This window comes from Pagrus major, chromosome 18, assembly GCF_040436345.1.
Source record: "Pagrus major chromosome 18, Pma_NU_1.0".
In the NCBI taxonomy this organism is placed as follows: domain Eukaryota; kingdom Metazoa; phylum Chordata; class Actinopteri; order Spariformes; family Sparidae; genus Pagrus; species Pagrus major.
In genome coordinates this window covers 29,147,200-29,173,954 of record NC_133232.1, presented here as the reverse complement: position 1 = coordinate 29,173,954, position 26,755 = coordinate 29,147,200, and the positions used below count along the sequence as shown (strand labels likewise).

Below are 26,755 nucleotides of genomic sequence, written 5' to 3'. Positions count from 1 at the left end.
TAACAAAATCCTTTTATGTTCCAGTCTATGATTTTCAGTTAATAAATTTTTAATCAGCTAAATTGTTTATTATTATCATTAACATCCCCGATGTGAATATATTCAAGTGTTAGTAATCGATTCACTTTCGTATCTTGATTCTTTTTTCTTTTCTTTTTTTTAACTAACATTTTTAAAATAGATTTTTTTGGGGGCCCTCAAATCTCATAATTATAATCTTATAATTTTCCTATGGCACTAGCTTGATTAGCAGGAACAACTAAATGTAGCAATTTACAGCCTTTTTATATTTAGTATAGGAATGATGAATTTGTATGACGACATATTTTGGGCTGGAAATAGATAAAACACAACAGAAAACTGATTGACTGGAAATTAATCGTTATCTATTTTTAATATTTCTTCATTTTTCAAGCAAAAACAGCAAACAGTTGATGGTTCCCACTTCTTGAATTTTAGGATTTGCTGCTCTTCTTGTCTGACTTTATAGCTTTTGAAGACACCATCCAGCATGTTTCACTATTTTCTAACATTTATCGTTTGATGATTTATTTGTAAATCCCAAAAATAGTTGATAGAGTAGTTGCTAATGAAAACAATAGCAGTGGCAGCTGAAATTTTGTAGCACGAGTATTTTGTTCAATAGGAACTAAGTGTACACGAAAGCAGACTGACAGGGTGTCTACCTACTTTTGGCCGTGTGGTCAAAGAGTCATCATTTTTTAACCAGAGTAGTATCGCTGAGAGCCAGGATCTCTTTTCTTCTGTGTGCACTTATACACCCACGAACCTGGAAGCTGCTGTACATCCACAGTCTGATCTGCTGAACACTGAGTGGTTGAGGGTTAAGGGCCTTGCTCAAGGGAACCTCGGAGGTGATGATAAGGGTACGGCAGCAGCTGTTCTTTCACTTCCCGAAGTAAAGATCCAAAAAATCGAACTTAAGGTCAGAAGCCTTCTCCCCTCACCAAGGCCCTGAGATATTATGGCTGTTGTTAACTTATCGCAGAAGTCAATATTGCTGTATTTGTCAGCCGCTGAGAAACTTTCGAACTTCACTGCAGAGATACCAAAGATGTATTTGATATTGTTAAAGCAACCATTTATCTGCCAGAGAGTACTGATGATATTTTGAACATTTAAATACATATTTCGGTCCCAGATTTAACAGGTGCTGTTGAAACATGTCTTTCGTCAACGATTCATTTTTGCCCACGCGATATCTGACCGTAGTAACGGCAGATGCTGTAGAGGTCAGTTGATTGTTCAGTAAGATTGAAACGAGGCATCGTGCGATAATATTTTTTGATAGTAAAACATGCTGAACACCGAAACAGTCACCCTCCACTTCTGCTGAATATTTTTGGCAGAATTGAAACGTCTCTCTCCGCAGCAGGAACATCAGATAAATGTGACAAATGAATTTAAAGTGGTAATGCCTTCATCAGAATATATTTTTCCAAGATAATTGCACAATGAGAATTTGATATGAAGCTGTTCTTTCCGCTTACTGCTCATTTTGTAGTTAAAAACTAACGAGATCTCGTGTTACATCAGACATATTTGATGTAAAAATTCGTTTATTCCTCAAAGTGGGGGAATGATGAGGTTTTTTTCTCTCTCCTGCGCTGCGCCCGTTGGGATGAGACCTGCAGGTTCAGATCTCGGTTAAATCAGGTCATGCAAGTTCCCTTTTTCAGTCTTGTGGGATCATTCAGACTCTTGTTGAGTTCTTCGTTTTATTTGACTGGCCTTTAGGACTTGGCATTCAGCAATCAATAGCTCCAGGGCCGGAGTTTGATGGGATGAATACTAATGTGGCGGAACAGCTTTGGCATATGACTGGCCCTGTATAACTTTATATCTGACGTTATCTCTTCATCTCATCCGGAGCGTCTCGTGTGGCTCATCTAATGATCACATCCCAGGACATTTGTTCTGTTCGGTCATTGCATTAGGCTCATCGATTACAGTTAATCTGAAGCTCCTAATTCATAACATGATGTCCTCTAAACAAATAGTGTCCCAGCGTTCCCGGCTGCCAGCGAACGTCCTTCCTGTGCTCTTTATTGTGCTGTTAACAGAGATTTGATCATCTTATGTATTCAAGGGCACCAGTCGTTTATTGCAGCTCTAATGGTATTCAAACTTTTCTGCACAGATGAGCAGAAAACATGAAATTGCTATTATAATTTTAATATGCTCTTTTTCTGTTAGTATCCAGGGATACCAGCTTGTCTCCAGGGCCTTTCTTTCCTCTTTATCTTGAATTTGTTTGGCAGAAAGGATGTGTAGTGGTGACATAGGCTATCTCAGAAGTCACACACACACATGACTGAAGTGTACCGCTATCTTGTTGTGAATGAGTCTTTCAGCCAAATGTCTTACATCAAATGTAAAGGTGACTGCCACCACTAGATGGACTGCCACACTAACAGTTGAATAAAACCAATTGTCAGAGCCAGTTTTAGTGTCGCGGAGAGATAAGAATGGATTTGGTCCCTTTCCTTTTAATTTGAAAGAATACTAATCATGGTTTCTGTTTGGCAATGAACTCTGACAGGTTTTATCTGTTTTAAAGGGATAGAAACAGAATGAGTTTCACTGAGTGATGAGACTGGAATAAGAATCCTTCGGTCCTTATCAGAGTATCACAAAAAAAGACCCTCAGGGAAAGAAATGTGTATCAAGTAATGGATTGCACGTTTAAAACATAACCTATGATAGAAACTTGATGCGTTAGTTTTTTTATCAGCTAAAATCATCTTTATTAGGGCTGGGAACTCTCAGATAAGCTGTAAATACCGTACAGAGGAGACCGTAGGAAGTAAATGGAAAAAAAAAAATAGAAAAGTGTGGGGATGGGTGCCATGGATAAAATCCTTTATCACAGGGAGTCGTGGTGGCTTAGTGGTTAGGATTGATGCTATATTGTGACAACAACCTTTCATGTATATTATTCCCATTGTCTCTGCCCTCTTTCCCTGTCACCTCCCTACTGTCCTCTTTTGAAAAAAGGCTGAATACCTCTAGAAATCTTTTGTTTCCTCTTATCTCTCTATGTATTTGATTTGTAGCACTGTCCATAATGGTCTAACAGAGTGATCGTCAACCGGCGGCCCCATGGGCCACATCCAGTCCGCAGAGTATTAATGAATTCATAAAATGTGCTAATCTAACAAAGAGGCCCGGTCCGTCCTGAGAGTAATCGTCGATTATCTTTCAACCCCTGGCAACGAGCCAAAAAGTCCGTAATTCATATTTCACCTATTCCATAGACTCAGATTATTCCTCTCTACTCTACATATATATATATATATATATATATATATATATATATATATTTTAATATACAACAAGTAGAACGGTCTGCTAAGTTCAGACAACATTTGTCATATCACCAAATCTCAGATGGTATGCAGTCTCATTTCTCGTAACGATATGTATCGTACATATTGCCCAGCCCTACTTTGCACCATCATAGATTAGCATTGGTAGCATGCTAACATTTGCTAATTAGCAGAGCTATGTACAGCTGACACTGATGGGAATGTTATTAGTTTTTCCAGTTAGGTCACAAATCACGTTATCTGAAGTTTTAAGGCCAAAGTTATTACAATGTTCACTCAAAACTGCAAATTTCAACCTTGAGGTGGCACGAGAGGAAAAGCTAGGGGATCTCTTAAGTCAGTAAGCAACCATGAAAACCTGTACAAAATGATGTGTTAATCCATTAAGTGGATGATGAAATATTTGAGAGGATAAGTGAAAGTGAAAGCTGCTTGTGGCGCTACATGGAGAGCACCAAAGTCATTTTAAATCTGTATGAAATTTCAAAACAATCCATCAATCAGTCGAGGGATTTTAAAGGAGGTGGTAGAGGAGATGTCAGTGGGGTTCATCCCCTGGGGATCATGAATGTCTATACAAAATATTATGGCAATCCATCCTATAGTTGTTGAAATAATAATAATAAACTTTAGATATTATATCAGTGTGGACCAAAGTGCTGGAGCGACATCATCAGCCCTCGGGCCAAGCTGCTAGTGTGGCTAAATACTATACATACAAAATAGCTATAATGAGGGTGCTAAAGCTTACATTTAAGTTTCCCCATAAACAATACATTGACTTTTGATATGTTTGTACCACATAACTTAAAGTTATTGTTGGTATTAAACCTTGGAAAGCACAAGTCAGTAACACTGGCTGTAGTCGGACACCTAAAGATGGTTTAGGATGGACGTAGGGACGGGCTGTAGAAGCATAAACCAACCACATAAAGGTGCTCTGACAGGAAGTAAAACAGCCTTTACTGAAGCACAGTTTACAAGCTAACACATTTACACTCAAATGAATCTTTGTCAGTGTTTCTGTGATAAGATAATAATCTCTGGTTCTTGTAGCAACACAGACTCTGCGTTATTAGAAAAATGATTTGACTTCATTTTCTTCACTCGTTCTCGTCTAATTTAGCCGAGATATGAAGATGAGAAGGCAGATAAGGTGTAACAAAGGTTATTGAACCAGATTTTATTCTGTGTTGTCGCGGGTACAAAGTCTGATCCCACTGAGAAATCAATTAGTATTCAGCTTTTATTTCATCGGACTGCAGTAAAAAGATACGGAGGATATAAAGTGGAGAGGAGGAAGACATGATTTCCTCCAGGCTGATACAGTGTCAGTGTCATTTATATTGAGGAGGGTCTGGGACTCTCGGCTCAAAGCGATCTTATAGAGGCTATTTTTCAACAATGTCATTTTATACTAGATTGATATCTGTAACCTTGACTTGTAAACAAATCACAGATCCAGAGGATTCCTTGCTGTTTGGCTTGTTCCCTTAATGAAGACTAAAGAGAGCCTAATAGCCAAAACAACAAACAGCGGTGGGCTTCACTCGCGGCAATTAAACTCACATTGTAAATAGCAAACTGATTAATTTCTTTAATCAAAGTCAGCTGTCTCCTTGAAGTGCAGTCAGATTTAATTATGCTGAAACACACCACAAAAGCTGCCGTTACTGGTCTGTGAAAGTTGTCAGGAAATCCAGGCACATTTTGATAAAAATGTAATGAGTTTTTACATGGGGAGTGTAGTTTTTAGATTATCTTAACAGTTTTTATAGACCTGCATATTATCATGACGAGTGAGATTTTTCTCTCCTGCTATTCTCCTGTGTGCTCAGTTTTATTGACATGTTTACCTCTGTCAGAGATACAGTGTTTCTATCCCGAGTAGTTTCTCTGACAGGCGGCAGGAGAGCTTAAAAAATGTCCAGATATCCTCGACAGATAGCCCAAAAAACACAGTCTGGATTTAGAGTTTGCATTCTGGTGGTGGCAGGCGATCTATTAACCAAAATGGCTCGAATTGATAACCAGATAATTGTGAGGACAAAAGAAATCATTTAACTTGAAACTGACAGGAATAGGATTGAAATTGTTGGGTGCAACAGTAAATTGGATAACGGGTCTAACATTTGTTTTTTTTTTCTCCATTAAAGCTCACCGTGCCTACTTTTATTAGGTGGTTATTTAAATGCTTGTGTTGTGGCATGTCGTTTATCAAGCATGCTCTGACAAAGTGTTTTTACACACGGCGCAAACAAATTGCCTTTTCTGTGTACTCCTTGTTATCTGCAACACCGTTGCCAGTAATTGCCGTAGGAATGTAATATTCGGCCTAAAGAGCAGCTCAAAATTGTGTCTGTTCCTTCAAATTACAGCGGCTTTTGATTTGATTATTCACAGCAAAAATATTAACCGAGCTGATTGAGGCTTATTGTGCCGCCCTGAACCATGTTTCCTGCCGCTGCAGAGCTAATTCTTCTTTATTCCTTGAATCAAATGTAAATTCAGCTGTGACACATACTGTCAGCGCGGTTGTGATGCCTATGTAGGTCAGTTCTTCTTCGGCGTTAACTGCTTGGCCTTGTGATGAGTGATTTCATTTTGCGAAGGGGAACTGCGGTTTTATTATTCATACTTCAGCAGAGATTGGAGTTGCGGTGCATTAAAGCATGACGTTGTCATTTCCCAACTCTCAGTACGGTTATTCCCTTTGCCCCAAATTGGAATTAAACCCAACATTTGATGCTCGCCCTAATTGTTTTTCGCTCACAGTCACCAAACTCCAGTTAAGCCTCCTCTCTGTGGAGGTACAGTATGTCATTTTATTGGTTCAGTACTGGTTGGTGCAGCGCTCACCCCCCCCCCCCCCCCCCCTCTCAAAAATGCTGTTTTAGTTGTTTTTTCTGCAGCTTGCCAGTTAAGGATTCATGAGTCTTTCTGTCTTTGTTTGATAACAGAAGTAGGGTTTTCTCACTTTAGATTTAATGCATAGAGGTCTCCGCATTTTTCTAACTGGCTCCGAAATTGATCTGAACTGCAACATGATTTTTCCACGATGAAGGAGCTGAACACATTAGGCGAGTAGCGTGAAATTGACCTCTGAAAAGCAGCAGTGTATGTGAGTCACATTTTAACGACAGCTATTGAGAGAATTCAAACTTAATGGATTCTGTTTGGGACTTTTTCTGCAGCATGCGTATCACCTTAATGCTCTTACAAATATTGCCTCATGGTGGTTGCACTTTAACGGCTGCTGGATAATCAGCAGCGCAGATAGAATCACAACTTTTCTTGGGAGCACTTTCTCCCTGTGTGTTGCTCTAAAGCAGCATGAGGTCCCATATATCTTTTTGGTACTGTCTCTTCTGTTGATCTAATTGGATACCCTCTGTTGCCTACAATGAATCATCGCTGGACCTCTTCTCTCCCCTCAAGTACTTATTTTTATTGAATGCAGGGTTCCCCAGAATCACAAGCCCCAACCTTAAAACTTGTATTTGTCCCTTGGCTCCAGTCATTGATCTTTTTTTTTTTCTTCTTCTTTTCTTTACAGCTGTGTCAGTATCACTTTTATTCCAGCAGAGGATTATAGGCATGCTTTTATGTGCTCTTCCTCCCTAGAGAAAGGCCAGCAGTTCAGGCCATTCTCCACACTCCACTAATTGACTCCTAATTTGGCGAATGCATTTTAAGGTGGAATGAAAAAGCCGACCCCATTTTGAGGTCATATATGAGGATGACACTCCCGCCCCTCCCACATGTATTACTATTGTTACTCACCCCTCCTTCGCCCTTGACTCTTGACCTCTACTGATGCAGAGGAAGCGCTGCTGCAGCAGCGCAGGGAGTTCAGCGCCGGTGAGACATCTAAAACGGAGGTGAGACGATGGAGGCGTTTTGGCATGCACGCCATGATTTTTTCAAAGAAGTTTAAATCCTGCCAGTCCTCGGGATCTTCACGGCGAGCATCTCACTCGGCCGCTGATCCACACTGCAAACACCTCCAGGAAAGTGGCTCTCACTGAGCGGATCGAAGGCAAAGATTTTTTTAATTACTCGCCTGCTGCAGAATGGAAAGGCACGGGTTTTGCCCATGGGCATCAGTATCGATTTGTGTGTATGATGTTTTAATGAGCCCGGCGTGTAAATGATTTGTTGCGGCTGTGTATTCTTGAAAGACTAATTTGTTTGTTTTTCTTACGTTTTCAGTGGATGGATTCTCAGTTGACTTCGAGGCAGATTTAAGGATTTCCAGATAGACCAGGATGTCAAAGATCTCCAAGGCAGCCAAGGCTGTGAAGAAATTGGATGCAGGCAATGTAATCCGGGCGACAGTGAGGTCAGGACAAGCCGCCCCTGGGCCCCCACTCGGCCCCATACTGGGACAGGTACTTACGTTTCCTCTTCTTGTTCCATCTGTCTGCTCCGAGTAATCAGGAGTATTAACTTAATTGCAGGAGCAGAGCTTCATTTTATCAACTGACCTTCCGCACACAGCTCTCATTAACTGCGAGACAACCTGATCCTTCCCTATTTTCTCTTTGCCAATCACATAGTTGCCTCTCTCTCTCCTGAGTCACCCCTTCGTACACCCCCTCCACCACCTCCGTCTCCTCCCATAGCCCTATTCATATTCCCATTCTTATTCTAGTCGCACAGCTCCATTGTGCAGGTGGGTGCCACACTCTGCCTCGGTCTGCAACTATTTTCTTGCAGTTTCCAGGCCGAAGACACTAACACCTCCATCCACACCAACTGTCCGTACGCATTAGCTTCACTCTTTACAAGCCAGCTGATGAAATGGGATTTAACCTGTGATGGTTTTGTCTTAAATTCTTGTATACTTCTCCCTGATTCAACTGCTCCTGGGAGACAGCTGAGGTTGTGTTGTGTTTTATTGTTCAGGGATGCACCGCTACAACTTTGTCACCACCGGTGCCAATTCCAACGAGAGAAATTGATGTATTGGCTGGTGGTACAATAATAAAATAAGTCAGCAGTCGTGAAGCAGTGAGTAATGAACAAAGATGGTTCGGAGTGAGCGGGTAGAAATAACAGAGGCTGATTTATCCCTCACTTTAAAATAAAATCATCCTTCTGTAACTTAACTATTCGATGCTGATGCTCATTAACCTTGTCTTTGTCTCTGATGACACAAGTGTGTTGTTTTAAATATTTCTTGTAAAACTTTTATTTTATTGTACATCATAAAGGCACAATCTGCTCCCACTTTAATGGCCATTCAGCTGCTTAAAGTTTGATTGTTCTTGTGCGAGATTAAATGAAAGCAACCCTGCGGCTTGTTCCCTACATACAGATGAGATCCAGTTAGCCTCTTTAATGGACAGTGCTCATCAGGCTTGGATGCTGTTGCTCGCTCGGAAACCAGATCAATTCTCACAGCTCATCCATCTCTGTGACTTAATGGCGACACTCAGAGAGGAGAATTGAAAAGTGAACAAAAACTGGCAGAAAAGATCCACTCGTGATTTATAATATCAGGGGAAAGCAAACGTCAGAGAGGAGTTAAACGATGTGAAAATAACACATTTCTCTTATCTGACATCGACAGTAACAGCGCAGTTACTTTATGGTTGTGTTCAAAATGATGTACTCTGCTGTCAGCAGCTGCACAAAATAAACTATATAACACGCAAGATCTGTTCATTACTGGAAACCTGAACCCCCTGATGCAGTGGGTCTTAGATTTAGTGCTCGGGTATTAGTCATTTCAGACCCACCTCTGTAAGAATTTCACTTTGAAATAACAGTAAAGTGCACGCAGCCGAGTTGGCAGCATTGTACTGTTATACTACAGCACATCTACTGTAAATCAATTTAACAGCACATACATCGTAAAATTGATTACAGCATGTTACAGTAGGATAACTGTTTTATAGTACTTTTACAGTATATGCCAGCATGTTACTGTTTATTTACAAAGGTTAATAAAAATCGATTTACTTTTGCATTTATTTTCCACAAAAAAAATAAAATGGGAGGAAAAAAAAGCCGCATTTAGTGTTATTACCAACTGATTTAAATGCCAAGAATGAATATTTAACAGTATTTTACAATTTTTATGAGAAACTGTAAGATACTTTTGTAAAGCCAATAGTAATCCTACAGCAATTCATTACTGTTTTGTTTTGTTTCTTGTTCTACTCGTCTACTTGATATAATTTTCACCTATTTTATTCCCATACTGGGGTTACAATTAGCATTTTTTTTTTTTTTTTTTAAATGATTAAAGGTTCAGTGTGTAGGATTCAGTGGCATCTTGTGGTGAGGCGTAGATTGCGACCAGGTGAACACGGCTTGTTCCACCCTAATTATGAAAGATATAAAAGTCTCATTCAGTGGAAACAAACACAACCTTCTTAGTTTTGCGTGATTATACATGAATGAAAACATTAGAGCTTCAACAATTAATCAATTAGTTGTCAATTATCAAATTAATCTCCAATTTTGATAATTGATTTATCAGTTTGAGTAATTTGATGTTATTGTTTTTTGATTCGAGCTTCTCAAATGTGAATATTTTCTGGTTTATTTACTCCTCGGTGACCGCAAACTGAATATATTTGGGTTTTGGTCAAAACAAGACAACTTGATCTAGGACTTTGGGAAACACTGATCAAAAATTTTCCACCATTTTCTGATATTTTATAGACCATACAACCAATATATTAATCGAGAAATAATCAATAGATTAATAAACAATTAAAATAATTGTTAGTTGCTGCCCTAGAAAACATAGTTCTGAGTATTATATTCAATTTCTGCCAATTGGTCCCCCTAAATCATACACTATACTATCCTTTTCATTTACAGATTATTTTCTTAATAGATCAATTAATCATTCAGTCTATGGAAAGTCCCCATTTCCCAATGTGAAGTCTTCAAATTGTTTTGTTTTTTGTGAAAACCACCCAATTTTTTTTTTCTCAGTTTAATGAAAATGAGATAAAAGAGAATAGCAGCAAATCTCTCATTTGGCGTGTTATTGCTTAAAGAAACAACAAACAAAATAGTTGCCTATATAGTTGTCGAATGGCTATCAGATTATTCTACGAGTTGTTTCAGTTCTGTCACAAATACCTCCGTATCCAATAGATCATCAACATGTCATTTTACAGGTCTGAAATTGTCATAATTAGTTGGTGGTAATTACTAAATAGCATATTTGAAATTTCATTGAAATTACCCCAAAATTACCACAATCATTACCTCTAATTGTAATGAAATGTATTAATATTCTGCTATCTGTCAATAGATACCTGGTTATTTCTTTCTACATTTCCATGAAACATGCACCTGGTTTCTGCTTAACCTTTCATGATCATGCTATTTTAATTTCCAACTAGTTCCTCACTTTCCCCTCAGCAGACCTCTTTTATTGAAGTGAGTTGTTGCAGCTGCGATTTCAACTAATTATTGTGGTGATTAGTACTTTGTAATTACCACCTACTTACCATGAATTTTCTTTTAAAATGAAGTGATCTCAACCATAGTTTCTCAACCTGGAGGTTACTAGTTACTTTTCAGGAATTGCCAGATATTTGTGGAGAGAGAAATGAGATACCATATATTAGACCGGGGAATAGTTCTGGCATCACATTTCCTGTGCCCGAGATATAATTTTCCTCAAAATAGATTTTGTTGAGTGTGTTTGTGAGAGTCAGAGTGTGTCTGCACTTGAGTTCAGATTGGACACACACAAAAATATTCTTTGGCGCTTTCAGGATGCTGTGAGTTAAAAGTCTCAGTGCTTCAGGGGGTCGTGAACACTAACCGGATTTTCTAGTGTGTGGTGACTCGAAAAGGTTATGAAATAACTGAAAAAGTTCGTTTCTATCTAGTTTTAAACATTAAGCGCCCTTCTTCCACCCTCAAGCTCAGCTTAAAGCTCAGTTCTTCTTTTCCCTCCAAATGCTGATAAACTATCATCCAACTCTGCAGCGTCTCTCTCAGTGTCTTTAAACTCATTGTGTTTATTTTCATTCTCTCTGCTCTTGTATTGGTTTTTTTTTTCTCAGCTGTAGCAGGCAGCTGATTTCAGCAAAAAAGCTCTTTATAACACTGAACATTACCTGCTCAGCAATAACAGCAGACAGACACAGTGAGCAATTAGCTGGTGAACATAATGGAGCATTTAGCAGCTAAACAACCAGATATTTTTCTGGGTAGAAACCAAAAACAAAGCTAAAAGAAGAGCGAATATTGGACTTAACATTCATCAGGCGGCAAAAATAGGAATACAAATTAATGTTAAATAGGCAGCCGATTGAAAACAAGCTTACTTTATTTAACTTTAAAGGTCATGATGTGTCGGACGGTGTGTTCAGCGCTTGTATTTGCTGCTCCCACGTGAGGAAAAAAAATCAATTAACTGATTTGTCTTCAACACCATGTTAACACAGGTTTAAGAGATCTTGTTCACAGGAGTCTTGCACACATTGGTCACAGCCTCTGGACTGATGTTTGACAGTGACAGTCACTTTTGAAGGAATAATACAGTGAGTACAGTAATAATTCATACAGTTGGGAAACATCCAGACATTTTTATCCAATAACAAAGCAGAGGATCTACGCTTTAATCTCATCCCATTTCAGCCTCTTTTATTCCTGCTCCAAAATACAGCAGCCAGAATTTTAACCGCTGCCAAGTGAAGAGACCGTAATAACCCAATTTTACCCTCTCTGCACTGTTTACCAGTCAGATGTATAATTGATTTTAACATTTTACAGATCATATTTAAGGCTCAGCTAAATCTTCCCTCCTCCTCAGCTACACTGGAGACCTCTGAGCTGAGATTTAAGAAGCTCGCTCTATCATTCAACTCTCAGCTCTAAAGGTCGTAGAGTTTTTCTGTCTCACGTTTACACACATCCTGCCTCCAAAACTTGAGAATACTTCTTTGACTTTTTTTTGACTTGTTGCTCAATTTTCATACACTGCAAAAACATGTTTTTCTTTGGCAGAAATGCATCACCTGGCAGACGGAGGGCATATTTTTAATGACAGCTTTCAATAGGCACACATAAATACTCCAAACAACAACAATCGTGAATTTTTGAATGTTCCTCAGTGTCTCTTGCCTCATATAACACCTGTCAGGGTGACATGAGTGCTGTTATGTCAGCATCGGCGGGCGTCGTGTGTGGTATTTTTAGGCGTTCTTCCCCCAAAAAACTCTGTTACCCTTCCAAAGATGCTGGGGTTTGAGTTTGATCATGTTTAAAGAAGCTCAAATGTGTGACAGCTCAAAGTAAGAAAAGCGGTTTCTTTACTAACTCCCAACAAGTATGCACTGCAGTCTTTACTGCCTGTCTCTGTGTGTACTAGTGCAGTTCTCGTTCAAAACACACTGTTCAACAATATAGCATGCAAGGAATTATTATTCATTAAACTATTCAGCGTTACATTAGAATTAAAGCTCTAACATGAACAGACATTTGCCTGCGGCTCACACTTCAACAACACGCCCAAGAAAGTTACAAAGCACCCAAAGCGGCCGTCTATTTTTACAGCTAAACAGTACACTCAGACATGATTCAAAAACATTCAGAGAGACAAATGCAGGATAGCGAGGCTATGCGGTAACAAAATATTGATTCATATTTGATCTGCACGGCCTAATTTTACTGTGTGATCTGAGTTTGGTGCTCATTGTCGCAACCCGGCTCAAGGCTTGACAAAGGAGGGAGGGAACACACATGAGTTAAAAATAAGTGTATTTTACATAACTTAAGGGGAAATTAAGGCTAAGTAAGGCAAACTCAGTACAACACAACCAAACAGGGTGCAAACCAGGGGACAAGAGAGACTGGCTGCCACCGGGTTAATCTTCTTGATGACTGAACTCCGCCACATGCTCGTGGAGTGAGAGACCCGCTGTGTCGTCACAGCAGTGTGTGTTCAGATGCTGCTTTATTTACGCAAGTGGCAGCGAATGTCCTAAATGTAGTCTTTAGTAAAGGTCAACAATGCTGTTAAAATTAACTGCAAACAGTGAGCGAAGATATAAGTTTTTAGTGTATTAGTTGCTTGTGTTGGTTACAAAGTAGAGCATGGATTTAATTAGCAGATGTCTGGATGGATTCATCCGTCATTCATCCAGCCATCCAGCCATCCAGCCATCCAGCCATCCAGCCATCCAGCCATCCAGCCATACACCGGCCCTTGTTGCTTGTTGACTTACAGATGGATGATTCGGATGTTTTTATAACTTGTTTTTCATTTCATAAATGCAGCTTAGACGTAGGTGCAGTCTATTAAGGGTTCATTTGGAAAAACAGATGTCACATTTTTGATTTATTTTTCTAAATCGTGTTTTCTCATGGTGCTCTCCAAGAACTCAAACTGCTGTTGGTTTATTCATTTTAAGAATAAGTTGCCTGTTTTTGCAATTTCGCTCATCAGTCAGTGAATAAATAATGATTATAAAGTGTCATAAGTTGGTGATACATAGACACAACATTTCATTTTAATCGTGGAAAGTGGACAAATACATTCAAGTAATTTACTAAAGTAACTAAGTCACTAAGTAATTACATTTTGTGCTGTTATATTCTGTATATTTTACTTTTTTCCCACCACATTTATTTATAACAAGTATTTCTACACTGTGTGTGTTACGGTGTCTGTATCTGCATAGTTGATTGTTGAGTCTCATTTACAGGTCGTCAAATTCTGACGCCAACCCAAAGTGTCAGTATTGGACCTGCGAATGAGACTCGACTATCTTTCTTCAGAATCAGCTGTCTTAAGTCTGCTGCTAGTTTAAACTGTCGAGTCCAGTTCAGTAAAAAAAACAACCTACAAGAGTTTTACATGAGTTTTGTTTATGAGTTTTCTGATTAAGACTGTTTTTGTGGCTTTAATTGTCTTTTGACGAGGAAGTGACGTGGTGTAAGTCACAGTTGAGCTGACAGTGCTGCTGTCAGTCACCAGTAAGTGGAGCTCCACTGCTGGAAGCTACTGACTCAGTCAGTGACGATGTTGATTCAGTATTGTCTCTTCAGTTTAAAGATCTGTTCGCCTGCTCAACATATTTATTTTTATAATGATGTAAAGTAGAGAAAAGCTGCAAATCCTCATGTTTGAGCATTTTGGTTTGACAAATAATTCTTAACAATTAATAATCAAGTTATAGATAACTTTTCTGCCAATCAGTTAACTGATTAATTGACTAAATGTTTATTCTCAGTTTATTTCAGCATCAGTTAAGCTGACCAGTGTTTATCTCCTGTTTTAGCCCGAAGTCACCCCGACATCTGAGGCCAGTATTAGTATGCGTTTGTCGCCAGTGTTGCATTGCATATCATAAGAGGGTCTTTTGCATCATTTCTTTCTCCTGGAATATACTTTGAAGTTCTCTCCAGAAGCTGTGGCGCTGATGGTGTGTGCTATGATGAATGATTTAGACATCTGTCTGTTAAATTTGGCTCTCTCTGGCAGACAAGGTGGCTGGGAGCTCATAGGCATACTGTAGCTGTCGTTGCATCTGGAGTAATGAGGTGAGATGGGTTGTAACCAAGTGTTCAACCAGGCAAAACAAAGCCATATGTTTGTCTAAAGGTGCCTCTTTTTGGACTGTTTGGATGTCACTGTTGTCGGCACGGCGTGTTGTGTGCGTTTGTCTCTCTCGACTCTCGTGCTCCATCAAGCTCACCCTGTGTGTGTGTGAAGCAAACGGTAAATAAATGGCAGTCGGCAGCCCCTCTGCTTTAGGCAGTGGCCCCAGCCCTTTAATCTTAGCCAGCCTCTCCTCCTCGGTTTTTTTCCTCGTCTCTGACTAACCACCCTTGACAGGGGAAGTGCAGATAGGTAGGCTGCCTGTCGGCTGCGGGGCAAATTTAAACAAACGAGAGAAATAAAAGGAGGAACGGGAGACGCAGAAAGGGAAGCTGACAGCTTTGGTACAGGAGAATAATTACAGACTGGAATGAAATTAGCACAGGAGAAAGGAGGGAAAGAATGGAAGGCGGTGGGGAGAGCGGCAAAAAGAAGAAAGAAAATAGTAGAGCAGCTCGTGCACTTCTCTTCAGGAGCAGGTTATGAGAGTCTGAGGGAGCTGAGGGAAACTGCTGAGCATTGTATCTAGAGCTTAACAGGTGTAACAAATTCTAGGAGGTAGTCATTTGCAGGGGCTGCTGCCTATGCAGTTACTGCTTTTAGTATAATAGAAATATGAGAAGTTGCCCAACAGGGAGTGCATCTAGAATGCATGTGTTTGAAATGTAGAGTGAGCTGGGAGGAGGAGATGAAAGGAGGAGGCTAGGTTAGAGTCGGATGCCGTCTACTACACTGGTTATTCCTTTGTGGTTTTTCCTCAAAAGTCTCCCTGAACTGTAGAGAAATTCCCCCACTGAAACTTTAACTGAGTTTCTTTGTGTGGCTGACTGTGTACATTAGTCTTAATGCATCCTGTGAATATAGCCTGTAAGTCAAGCATAAAGCAGCCAGAATAAGCGCTCGCATTTTGACAAATAGCCTCGATTTCAATTAATAGGACCATTAAAGCTCAGAGGAGAGGCCGACGGGTGCATTCACAGCCGCTGTGAGCCAAAGAGCCGGTTCTGAAAAATATCACACACACACGCTCTCTTACTACAACTCTTGACATGCACACCCCATCACGTCAAGACTTTGCTCTCTTTCAGCATTAAAGGCAGACAACACGACAGCACACTCAAGGATTACTGCGAGAGGATCCGAGCTGATGGGGCCGCTGGCATAATTGTGATAAATGACGGCCTTTTGTCAGGGTGCCGCTCCATGAAGCAAAGAGCGCGCTTTTTCTAGCTTGGATATGTGGGGGGGCTTACATCCACTTCACCAACTCCAGTCTGAGCAAAACATAAAAACACACAGTTTTCTCTCTGTGCCTGCAGAACGGGGCCTGATTGACTTTAATATAATGAAGGTTTTGAAAGTATGAGGCAGTTATTTGTCCCTCAGGCCTCTTAGCTTTGAACATTTCGGACCGACTCCTCCTGTTTTTTCCCCTATATGTGGCCGACAGAATGCCAATAATGCTCCTACATAATAGCCAATGAACTGTCAACACCAGACGAGTATGAAACACTTTATTAGTTTGCACTCTGTCCTGGAGGTGTAGCTGACAACAGCTGTGGAATAACGTCACAATATACACATGGTAGTATGTCCAAGTCCCACATGGTACACATGATGTGTGTACGCCTCATGACGACTAAGAGGCTTGTAGCTCCATGAGGAAACAAGGCACTTGACTGTAGGGCTGCAACTGATGATTATTTTCATTGTTGATTATTTTCATGATTACTTGATTGATCATTTAGTTCATAAAATGTCAAAAAAATGCTCCCAGAGCTCAAAGTGATGTCTTCAAATAGCTTATTTTGTCCAACCAACAGTCCAAAACCCCAAGATTCTTCATTTGCTATCATAAATGACAAAGAAAAGCAGGAAATCCTTGCATTTAAAGGAGACCTATTATGTTTTTTGTTTTTTTTAGAGGTTTTTGTGCATGTAAAGGGTCTTGAAAGTTAAAAAGGTCAAAGTCACTGGACAGTATGAGAAAACTGATGCGTTTGAGCACTAAAACCTAGGAACATGAAAATGAGCATACTATGTCTCCTTTTAAGAGGTTGAAACTAGCAAATTATTGACATTTTTGCTTTAAAAATGACTGAAGCAGTTAATCGATAATCAGAATAACTGGTGAGTAATTTTCTTTCAATCGATTAATCGTCGCAGCTCTACTTGACTGTACTCTTTGTCCTCTACACCTGCTGCACTGACCCTTAATCCCATGATGCCCAAAAACTACAACACCCACATCTTAACAAATCAGTGATTGAAAGAAAAAGTTTAACTCTTCCATTTACATTGGGGGGAAAAAAAGATTTTTTTTGGTTGGACAGACAGCGGTGACAGTTTTTTCTTCGTCTCTTTTAAAATGACAAACATAGACCTTTGAGAGGAGAACAGACTATAGAAGACAGCAAAACATCAATTTTGAATGTGTTCTGAGACTGTAAAAGGATTACTTACACTGGTATTCTGTCTTTGTAAACAATGTACGAAAATAGACCTGTACTGTAGTTTGTGTTGCAATAGGATTAAGATGATGCAAGATGCTTATTGCCCATCTTTTAAGCCCTACCACTGAAATATTTTATTTATGGAAACTGTGTTTTTCATGGATAGTTGGCATCTTTATGCACATTTGCACAATTTGTTGTGCTAAAATGGCTACCGGATGGTTTTAACACCAGCGGCTAGTATGTATGTGTAGGTGCAGCACACATCTCTAAAATAATCTCTCACTGAAATTTTGCATTTAAATCAAGTAAAAGACAAACACAGTTTGGCAGGGATGGTCGGGCACAAGGTCCATGAGTCTGCAGGTTTTCACTCCAACCAAACGCCACAGTGAGTGATTTCACTGATGAATATTTCTTGCCAGACGACTATTATATTATCAGCCGGTGTTTCCCTTTTGGTTGAAACAACACCGCAGTACTTGTACAAGATAAATCAGGGAGGTCAGGACATGGAAAGATAGGATATGAGGAGAAAACATCCTCTACAAATGCTATGTTTATTGTGTTTGTCTGACTCTTCACCAGCTTTGTTTTACTGTGGGGGAAAAAGTTGCTTCACCTTTCCAGGCCTCTGAAATAAGAAAATCCAAAAAGGGAACATCACTTGGGATCGTGACTAGACTTTGATTTGAAGGGCCACAAGCCAAAGAGGTTTGGATTCTCTGGGTTAGACTCTATTGAAATACTGAAGCACTGTGCAGAGTGAGTTTTACTCCGTAGATGGCTTTTGAATCAAGTCTCTGTGGTACTGAAGGGGAAAATAAATCGTCACTCCTCTCTGTATTAAACTTTTCTCTGTGAAGGTCGCCTTCTAAAGTGACAGAGAAATTGTACACTAAAGGTCACAGTCTGTATTTTGGCATCTAATATGAAAAGAGTGTTGATCAAATTGTCCTCAAACCACATGAACTGGACTCAAAGTTAAATGAGTAAATCACAAATACTGGTATATGGAAACAGCAAAAAATCAGAATATGAAGAAAACCTCAGTGAAACGAATTCAACACGTCTGACAGTTCAAAAAGGGAATTAGCACGACTAGACTTCAACATACATTTCTGGAATATTCTTTACAGTCTGATAGATGTGTTCACAGTGTTCAATTTAAAAATACACTCACACAAATCACAGTAATGCGTTTTGAGTTATTCTTAGCACAACAAAGTGTGCAGAAAGCCAAGCTTGCCAAATGCATTTCCACAGTTCTGCATTGTACCCATCACCATTGTACTGAAATCCAATACAAGTTCTCTGTTTGGATGTGATACTGGCTCGGCTGTTCCGACTTCTGGGTGTGGGTACATGCTTTTGTGCATGCGTGCATGTTCAGAGTGACTCTCTAGAGTTCATGGGAGATGAAAGAGGGTCCTAAGGGCGTCTCTGTGGGCTCCAGGCTGACGTGGGAGAGAGTATGGCTCTGAGAGCGAGACAGTGAGTGATAATGAGAGGCAGGGGCTTTCCCCTGGGCCTGGCCCTCTCCTTGCCCCGAGCTCTGGCTTGGCAGAGCTGAGTCTCCTGGTTCTGCTCCAGCCACAGTTCCAGCTCCCGCAGCAGCGCGCTCCTGCTTGTGTTTCTCCCAGGCTGAGCTCAGCTTCACAGCCAGAGCCAGCAGGTTCTTCCCCAGGAACACAGTGGACACACGGGAGTCCCTGTACCACAGCATGCCTGTGCCCCTCAGGGCCAGGGTGAAGATATTGATAGTGACCAAGCTGAGCCAAGGGTACAGAGCCTCCTTACGGGGCCCCCTCTGTCCTGGCAGGCCGGTGGCTCCCAGCTCTGTGAGGGCCACACACGGCAGCAGAAGCAGGAGGGCGTAGCAGTAAAAGAAGACCAGGCCCTCGGCCCAGATGGGCAGCCTCGGCTCAACAACCCCTCCAGTCCCCGCTGCAGCACCTCCTTGGGCTTCCCACAGCCCTGCCTGCAGGTCCAGCACATCCAGCAGGTCCACCACCACCCACAGGAGCCGCCCCCGCACCTCCTGCTTCCTGCGCTGCGGCGTCATGTGGTCAGCCCCCGTCAGGATGAGAAACAGGGACGGCAGGCAGATGGACAGCAGCAGAGTCAGCGTCTTTCTGGCCAGTGGGTCGGGCGGCCGGCGCTCCTGCCTGTAGTTATGGCAGACAAAGAAGAGCTTGAGCTGGAGCAGAGACAGGAACAGGAACCAGAGGGCATTGGCAAAACCACGACGTGGCGACCGCGCCTCCGACACCACACCGGCCGACACGAAGCGCAGCGCCAGCAGGAAGCCCACATCACCGAGCAACACTGCAGCGTACTGCCACACACTTGGTCCTGGAAGACCACGCGATCCCAGCATGCTCTGCTCCAGCAGGTAGAGGTCGACCACTGCCATCGTGCTCACTGTGACCAGGGTTGATACGCACACCTGGGGCGTGGGCACCATGCCTGAAAGAGACGCACACACATGCACAGTAAATCTGTTGCATCGGCTAAATTCAAACTCAGCTCACATCGCGTTTCACGGTGCCATCTGTCCTCAGAGAAACTAAGAAATGTGAAGATAAGAGCATGCTTCTTTTTAGCAGCAATAATTCAAACCAGATGTAAAATAGTTTTATGCTTGTTGCTATGGTTTAAGACATTGGCTGCCTAGTAAGCAGTGAGCGCCCTTCATCTTTGGCCAGAGCTACATCTACCCTGGCTGCTCAAGCCGAGAAGCCTGTTAAATTGTGGTTTTTTTTTTTCTTTTTCTCTGCAGCTCTTTGAATTAAGCAGTCTTCATTTTCCATAAAGGTCTTAACATTGCTGCTTTTTGATTCGGAAACCTTCCCCAAGTTCTCTGCTGATACTTTTTTTCCTGTTTGTTGTTGTGGCTCCTGTTCTTTTTTTGTACTCCGCTTATTCATTATTAATTAATTGTCTTCAGACGCAGCTAGGTGCCCTGTCAAAGCCTTTTCTTTGCCTCTATAGTCTGCCATGTTTATTCTCATGTCGTGCTGCAGTCTTTAATCATCACAAATTCCTCTCTCATTCCAGATGAATATTGATAACTCCCTATTTGTTTAGAGATGTGTTTGACTCGTGTCTTTGTGTACACACTGTGTGCGCCTGGGTGAGTGCATGCAGGCAATGCTAATTTGGCCTAATATGAAGGTTTATTTTTTGTGTGTTGCAGCTCATATCTCAGGCACGGACAGTATAAACCTCAGTATTGACATAACGTGAGAAACGATCATTGACTTTACGGCGTAATCGAACCGACATCTCTTTATCGTATTTAGCTGTAAAGCAACGTGCAGACCGGCGGGCTGTCTGCTATCTGCTCAGCAGCACTCGGGGGTGTCAACCCCTCAACTGGATCGATGACATTATAATATAAAATCATTACCGGCTCAGATGTGTCGTAATGGCAACAGTTGAGCGTGATCGAGCGAGGGATTGTCGGCATGATTGCGGCCTCTGAGAAAAGTCTGCCAGTGGAAAGTGTGTATTGATATCTTTCAGACGGAAGACGCATCACTTCCCTCACTGTAAGACTAACAGGAGCTCTGCCATCTCCTCTGTGCTGGTGAATCATTGAAGAGGGCTGAGGAACTCCACTGGGTTAAAAAAGAGGGTTAGATATGGTGAATGCGTGTGTGGAGAAGCAGAGTGAGCATACGACTGCAAGTGAAAGATTAATAGGCCTCTTGGCTGTCTACATGCCTAATAAAGTGTTACTGCATGATGGTAATAGTTCATAAATAAGCTCAGGGGGAGAAGGGGTGAAAGTGATGAAGAGGAAAAGACTCAAATGCAGATACAAAGTGACTTCCACCCACTTATGTGAAGACGTGCATTTCACGAGCCAGCCTGGCCTGGTTGAATCGAAATGTATTCATCAGCGGGGGTATTGAAATATCACAGACATTAAGGGTTTGTTCTGAAACAGATGAATCAAAGAGATGAGGAAGAGGAGCGATCTCGACTGATTAATCAGCTCGGAGGCATGGTGGGAGGACAGGCGTGGATCATGCCAGCATTCGCAATATCTGATTGTCTGCGAAGCCTTTTGTCTCACCACACACTGCAAACTTGATTATCATTCCCCCGAAAAAATTGAATAAATCTCGCCACAGATTGAGAGGATATTGGAATTTAAATTTGGTTTTGCTTTCTCGGGGAACAAGCCCACTCTGCAGGGGGGGAGGGGATGGAGAAGTTTAAATCCACCGTTGCAGCTGGCTCTTCCTCGAGGTCGTGCCTCTAAAGTTATTCCACCTGCGCCTTAATTTTCACCCTGGATATCTCCCTGTCAGGCCGTGTTTGTGTTTTGACTCCCTGTCAACGCCTGTGTAATTTATTCTGCCCTGAGTGAGGGACTGGGATGACAGCCCGTGTGTCCACTCAGCTCATCAATAACGGCCAAATTCATCATTCCCCTGTCTGGGAAGTGACACTTGCTGTTGACAAGGTGAGGTAACCTATTTCGCTCTAAGCATGAGTAATGGCATGTAATGGCGCAGGTGAAAGATGAGTTCATTTTCGTTTTTTTTTTCCAGACATTTGTTCAATGTTTTTCCTTACTTCTTGCCTTAAAGCTAATCATGTGTGACACCTGGTGCGCAGGAATCTTCCTCCATCTTTGTAAGTCTAAAAAAGCTCTCAAATTCTGTGCAGGTGGGGTTTTGCATCTTGTATTTGTTTCCCATTAATCCTGGGCGATTTCCAAGTAGGCAAAGCAAAGATTAATTAGCCCACACCCTCGGTTGATCTCCACAGACTCGCCTCAGAGAGCCCCTAATTGTATCAAAGACCAGGATCCCTCACAAGTTTTCACATGTGCCACTGGAGCACCAAGGGCATCAGGACAACATCTCAGCCATAATGTGCAAACTAATTAATTAATAGAGAGCCAGGCAGTGTGCTGAATAAATCCCCTCCCCAGACTTAAACCCACGTGACTCAAACATCTGTTGATTTGTCAGGTAGCAGCCAAAGTGTTGCCTGAGGTGCCTGTGTTGTTGTTTTTTTATATATAGAGTTATCACGTTTGTTTTTCTCTAGAGGAAAAAAAAAAATGAGGTTTATCATTTGCTGCCCCAGCATGCAGCCCACTTGCATCCTCCTGGCAATTTAACAATCTCTCCCTGCAACACCTGTTTCATAACTGCCCTGTTAACAGCAGGTATACTGAGGGTTTTTTTTGTATCCGTGCATGGCTGGTAGTAAAGTGAAGCTTTTTAGTTACCCAAACCATTCGTCTTGCACTCTGGCTCGATCCTCCTGGCTTGATTTACAGCTAGTAATGTTGCTCTCTTTTCCCCCCCCAAGAAGAAGAAGAAGGAGAAGAAGGAGGAGGAGGAGAAGCAGCAGCAGCGCTGTCGGTGACCAATAAAGTCGCTTTTATTGGCGTTGATGAGCCGGGCACGGTGGTAAAGTCTTATTCCAACAGTCCGGGTGTTTGTGCACAGGAGAGGAGGCTGCAAGGGGGGAAAGTCATCGCTACAGCAGACCAGAAAAAAAAAAAAAAAATCGCACAGACTTCTCTAGATTCCCTCCTCTTCCCGTGCAGATCTGGCGTGGCCGATATCTCCAATGGCTCCGAGGTTTATTGCAGAGGCTCGAGTCTGGATCTGTCACCTCCCGCAGTGTCGGCTTCTTGCTGTTGTCGGGGGTTTATCTTTTGACAGAAAGAGAGAGAGAGAGAGAGCCGTGCAAGGAGGGGAGCTGCTCCTCCTGCTCCTCCTGCTGCTGCTGCCGCTGCTGCTCGGTCGGGCTCCGGCTGTGCGGAGCGGAGCGGCCGGGGGAAGTCGCTCAGAAGTGGAGCGGCGGCGACGCGCAATCGTTAAAGTGGCGACCGCAGAGAGATCCAGCCGAGAAAGATGGAGAGAGAGAGGAGAGGAGAGCAGAGGACGAGGGGAGAAACTCACTCACGCTGTCCGAGTTTGGCTGTGCTGTTCATTTGTAAGCATGTTACGTGCCTCCAGTCCAGACCTCCCACCCTCCTCCAGTTTCTCCTCCTCCTCCTCCACCACCTCCTCCTCCTCCTCCTCCTCCTCCTCCTCCTCCTCCATCAGCTGTGGAAGTTGGATGCTATGAATTCTTGAAAGCCAAACCCAGTTACAGTATATTCATTGGTTATGGTAATGCCACTTGCAGAAGATTAGTTGCATTTGTTTCGGGAGCAGGCAAGATACCTTATTTACCCTCCCTCGCTTGGAATAAAAGCGGGAGGAAGTGGAGCGAAAGATGCTTGTAGCCTGTAGACACATTTAGAGCTCAGAAGGCAGATGTTACAACTTTAATTAGTCCTCCTTCTGTCTACTTACTGTCTTAGTCACACAAGGAAATCATCCCTCTGTTGTAGATTAACTCATTACAGCCGGCTTACTGCATACTTAAACAGAAGGATTGGGAATTTCTGAGGCAGATCTGCTCGAAAATGAATCTTTTGGAAACAGTTTCAGAAGAAAGGCTGGCCGCTGTCTTCGTTGGAGAAATTAATTTGGGTTCCTTTGTCGACCACAGATGCAATTTTTTTAAAAATGTCCAAGGTCCAAAGGCTGAAGTCCTCTCCTCTCAGTGCGGTGGGTTCATTTTAGAGTGAGAGGTTTAATCAGACTGGTGAGAAAGGGGATGGAGACTCATCTTTCTTGTCAGATTCAGCTCTGCGCTCTGCTGGCTTCCAAGAGAAGAGAGATTTTCCATTTTCCTCACTTCAGCGTGAGGTTTTTCTCTTTTTTTATCTTCTTCACCCCTCTTTTTTCTCGCCACTGTCACACCTCTATCCTCTTGTTCATCCCATTCTCTCCTCCTTTCTGATACAATGCTCCTGTTTTCTTTTTTTTTGCTCCCTGTGGGTGTGGTTGAAGGTCATTCTGCACACTGGCTCACTTTCAGAGAAAAGAGAGAGGTGGGGGGGGGGACGAGGCAGGGAAAAAGGACAAGAGAGAACAGTGAGAATAGCAGAGGAGGGCGAGGGGCAGCCAGGCGGACAGGCTGTCCACAGTACTGTGCAGTCATCACTTTTTGCTTCCGACATGATTGGGGAAGTTTGGAAGGACACATGGGGTTACAGACCGTCCGAGAATGCTAAAGGCGTCAACAGTGTGCAGTGCTACACATCAGACCCGAGGCTGACCTCACCAGACATGGAGGACTCAATCCCTTCACCCCCTCCGCTTGGATCTTTCCCTCAGTGTCATCTCGGAGTGTGAGACATGAATTAAAATCAGCGCTCCTCTGGTTTTTAGCATTGACTTCCTGTAACATCATCACAGTTTCGATGCACGGTAAAACAAAACGGATGCAACAGAGTCGGAGAGAACTTTGTTTTATTCCTTGTGATCTTCTTTCTTGTCAAAATTTTGGCACCCGCTTTTACCCACAATGCAACTCGACCACTGACGGTTCAGTCTGAGGTTTACGAAGACTTGAAAGCTGATTTTTAATTGATCTGTTTTGGGGATGCACGATAAGGATTCTTATCAGCTGGTACAGTTAACCGATAATTACCTGCTTCTCATGGCTGACAACAATAAGAGATGGATTTTCAAAAAAGTTCCTAGAGATGGATGACATGATGTTGTTTGGCTCTCTAGTCTGCACGCTGTGGCTCTACCCAGGTGGAACAGTTTGATGTCATGAGCCCGACAGCAGCGTGCTGCGCGTCTTCTGCTTCTTCTTTGTGTTTACTGACAAAATGCCAAACAATTTTAGAGGAGCATGCTGCCACCGACTGTACCTGAGTGCGTAGATCAACTGATAATATCAATCTCCCAACATAGGGCCTATATTTATCATGCATTACTAATGTTTTCAGATTAGGAAATATGAATTCAAAGAGCTGACTCCTTAAAAAATGCTAGATTTTCAGCATGATATGTAGCATGTCTAGAAATCTGAGACCTTTTGTTATAAATGTTTACAAAAAAAATCAAACCCAGAGAAATCCACAAGATTACTCGAGTTAACATAACTTTCCAGGAGAGAGTCGGAGAGTGAGGAGGAAGTCGGCTAACGTGGCTAAACGTAAGGTGAATAAAACATTACCTCGTCCGTGAACATTTCTGCCCAAGTCACGTCGGATAGATTTTCGTTAGCAATGGTGGTTGTTTAACAATGAAAACAACAACTCCCATGATGCCGTGCTGCTTATGTCCTGTGTTTTGTTATGAGTGAGAGAGCCCCTAGTGGCAGAAATTTCATACTGTGTATTTAAAAACTCATAATCTAAACATACGTGCCAGGACTGCACGATATGGTACAAAAAAAACACAAACATATTGAGATTATTTTGATTATTAATCATGATAATGTGACATTTGTTGGGCTCTGTACTAAACAAACATGTTTTCTCAAATCTGGAGAACAAGATTTGCTAACGTTGCCTGGAAGCTTCAAGCAGAGATGAGGAGCAGCCTCTTGTCCTCTTCAGCCCCAACAGATGCGGACTCGAGTGAAAGCACTTGAGAGAGTTTATCTCCGGCTCCCACTGAAACTACAAAAGGCTTATAAGACTTTTATTTTCCATATGCAGTAGATCTCTTCAAGAGCTATAAACAGACTTGGATGTATAATATCAGTTGAGCAGAACACCTGTAGTGTACAAAATTCACCATTTTCTCTCTGAATACTCAACAAAAGATTTGGTGGAAACATTTCTATAAAGTCAGACTTTATTCCAACTGCTGACTCTCTTTTTTTTGTGCGTCTCTGCTCGGCTTGTCAGCGTATCTTGTGATTGTTCAGTCATCACCAGCGTGGAGCCTCAGCTGCCTGCCGCTCAGGCTTCTGTGTTTCTGCTGCAGCCTCCACACGTGATTAATCATGTGAAGTGGCAAAAAGCACAACACTGTCAAGACTGTGAGGGAGACCTAATGGAGTTGAAAATGGGATGTTTTGTCGTGATGCAATCCATTTTGTTCCACCTTTCGCCCGCTCGCCTGCCTGCCTGCTTGCTTTGCTTGCTTGCTTTCGCCGTGCCCTCAAACAGCGAATTCTTCTTCTGGCGCCAGGTAGCAAAAGAAAGTGTGAAGGCTGTGTCTATTTTAAGCAAAGATCCAGACGGCGGCAACACTGCTGAGAAGTTTTGGCTTGTTTTGGTGGTTATAAGGATGAGTCCCTGTATTTGGTTCGCTCCGTCAGCTCTGCACTCATGGCCGTTTGAGCAGCACTCCTCTGCTCTTTTATGCAGGGCTGTATATTGGCCTCAGCACAGTTCACTGGAGACTTGGGGTGAAAATCGTTTTCATTTTCCACTTTTAAGACTAATCCACTGATTCCAGGGTGAAAAATCAAGTAAAATGCATGTCCAGCGTGAACTCAATTTATTTTGTGCTGTTTGCTGTGTGTGTGTGGCT

General features: G+C 42.0%; 2 protein-coding genes across 2 annotated transcripts in view; one reads left to right on the top strand and one right to left on the bottom strand.

Annotated features, from left to right (window-relative positions):
• mrpl11 (mitochondrial ribosomal protein L11) overlaps positions 1-26,755 on the top strand; it is a 48,559-nt gene that overhangs the window by 6,191 nt on the left and 15,613 nt on the right. The window contains exon 2 of the mRNA XM_073487083.1: positions 7,563-7,741. Within this exon, the coding sequence (XP_073343184.1) occupies positions 7,619-7,741 (123 nt within the window). The 5' untranslated portion in view covers positions 7,563-7,618. The remainder of the gene's footprint in view (positions 1-7,562; positions 7,742-26,755) is intronic.
• On the bottom strand, positions 18,790-19,854 carry tmem265 (transmembrane protein 265). Its single transcript, XM_073487682.1, has one exon. The coding sequence runs from the start codon at positions 19,852-19,854 to the stop codon at positions 18,790-18,792; it is 1,065 nt and encodes a 354-aa protein (XP_073343783.1).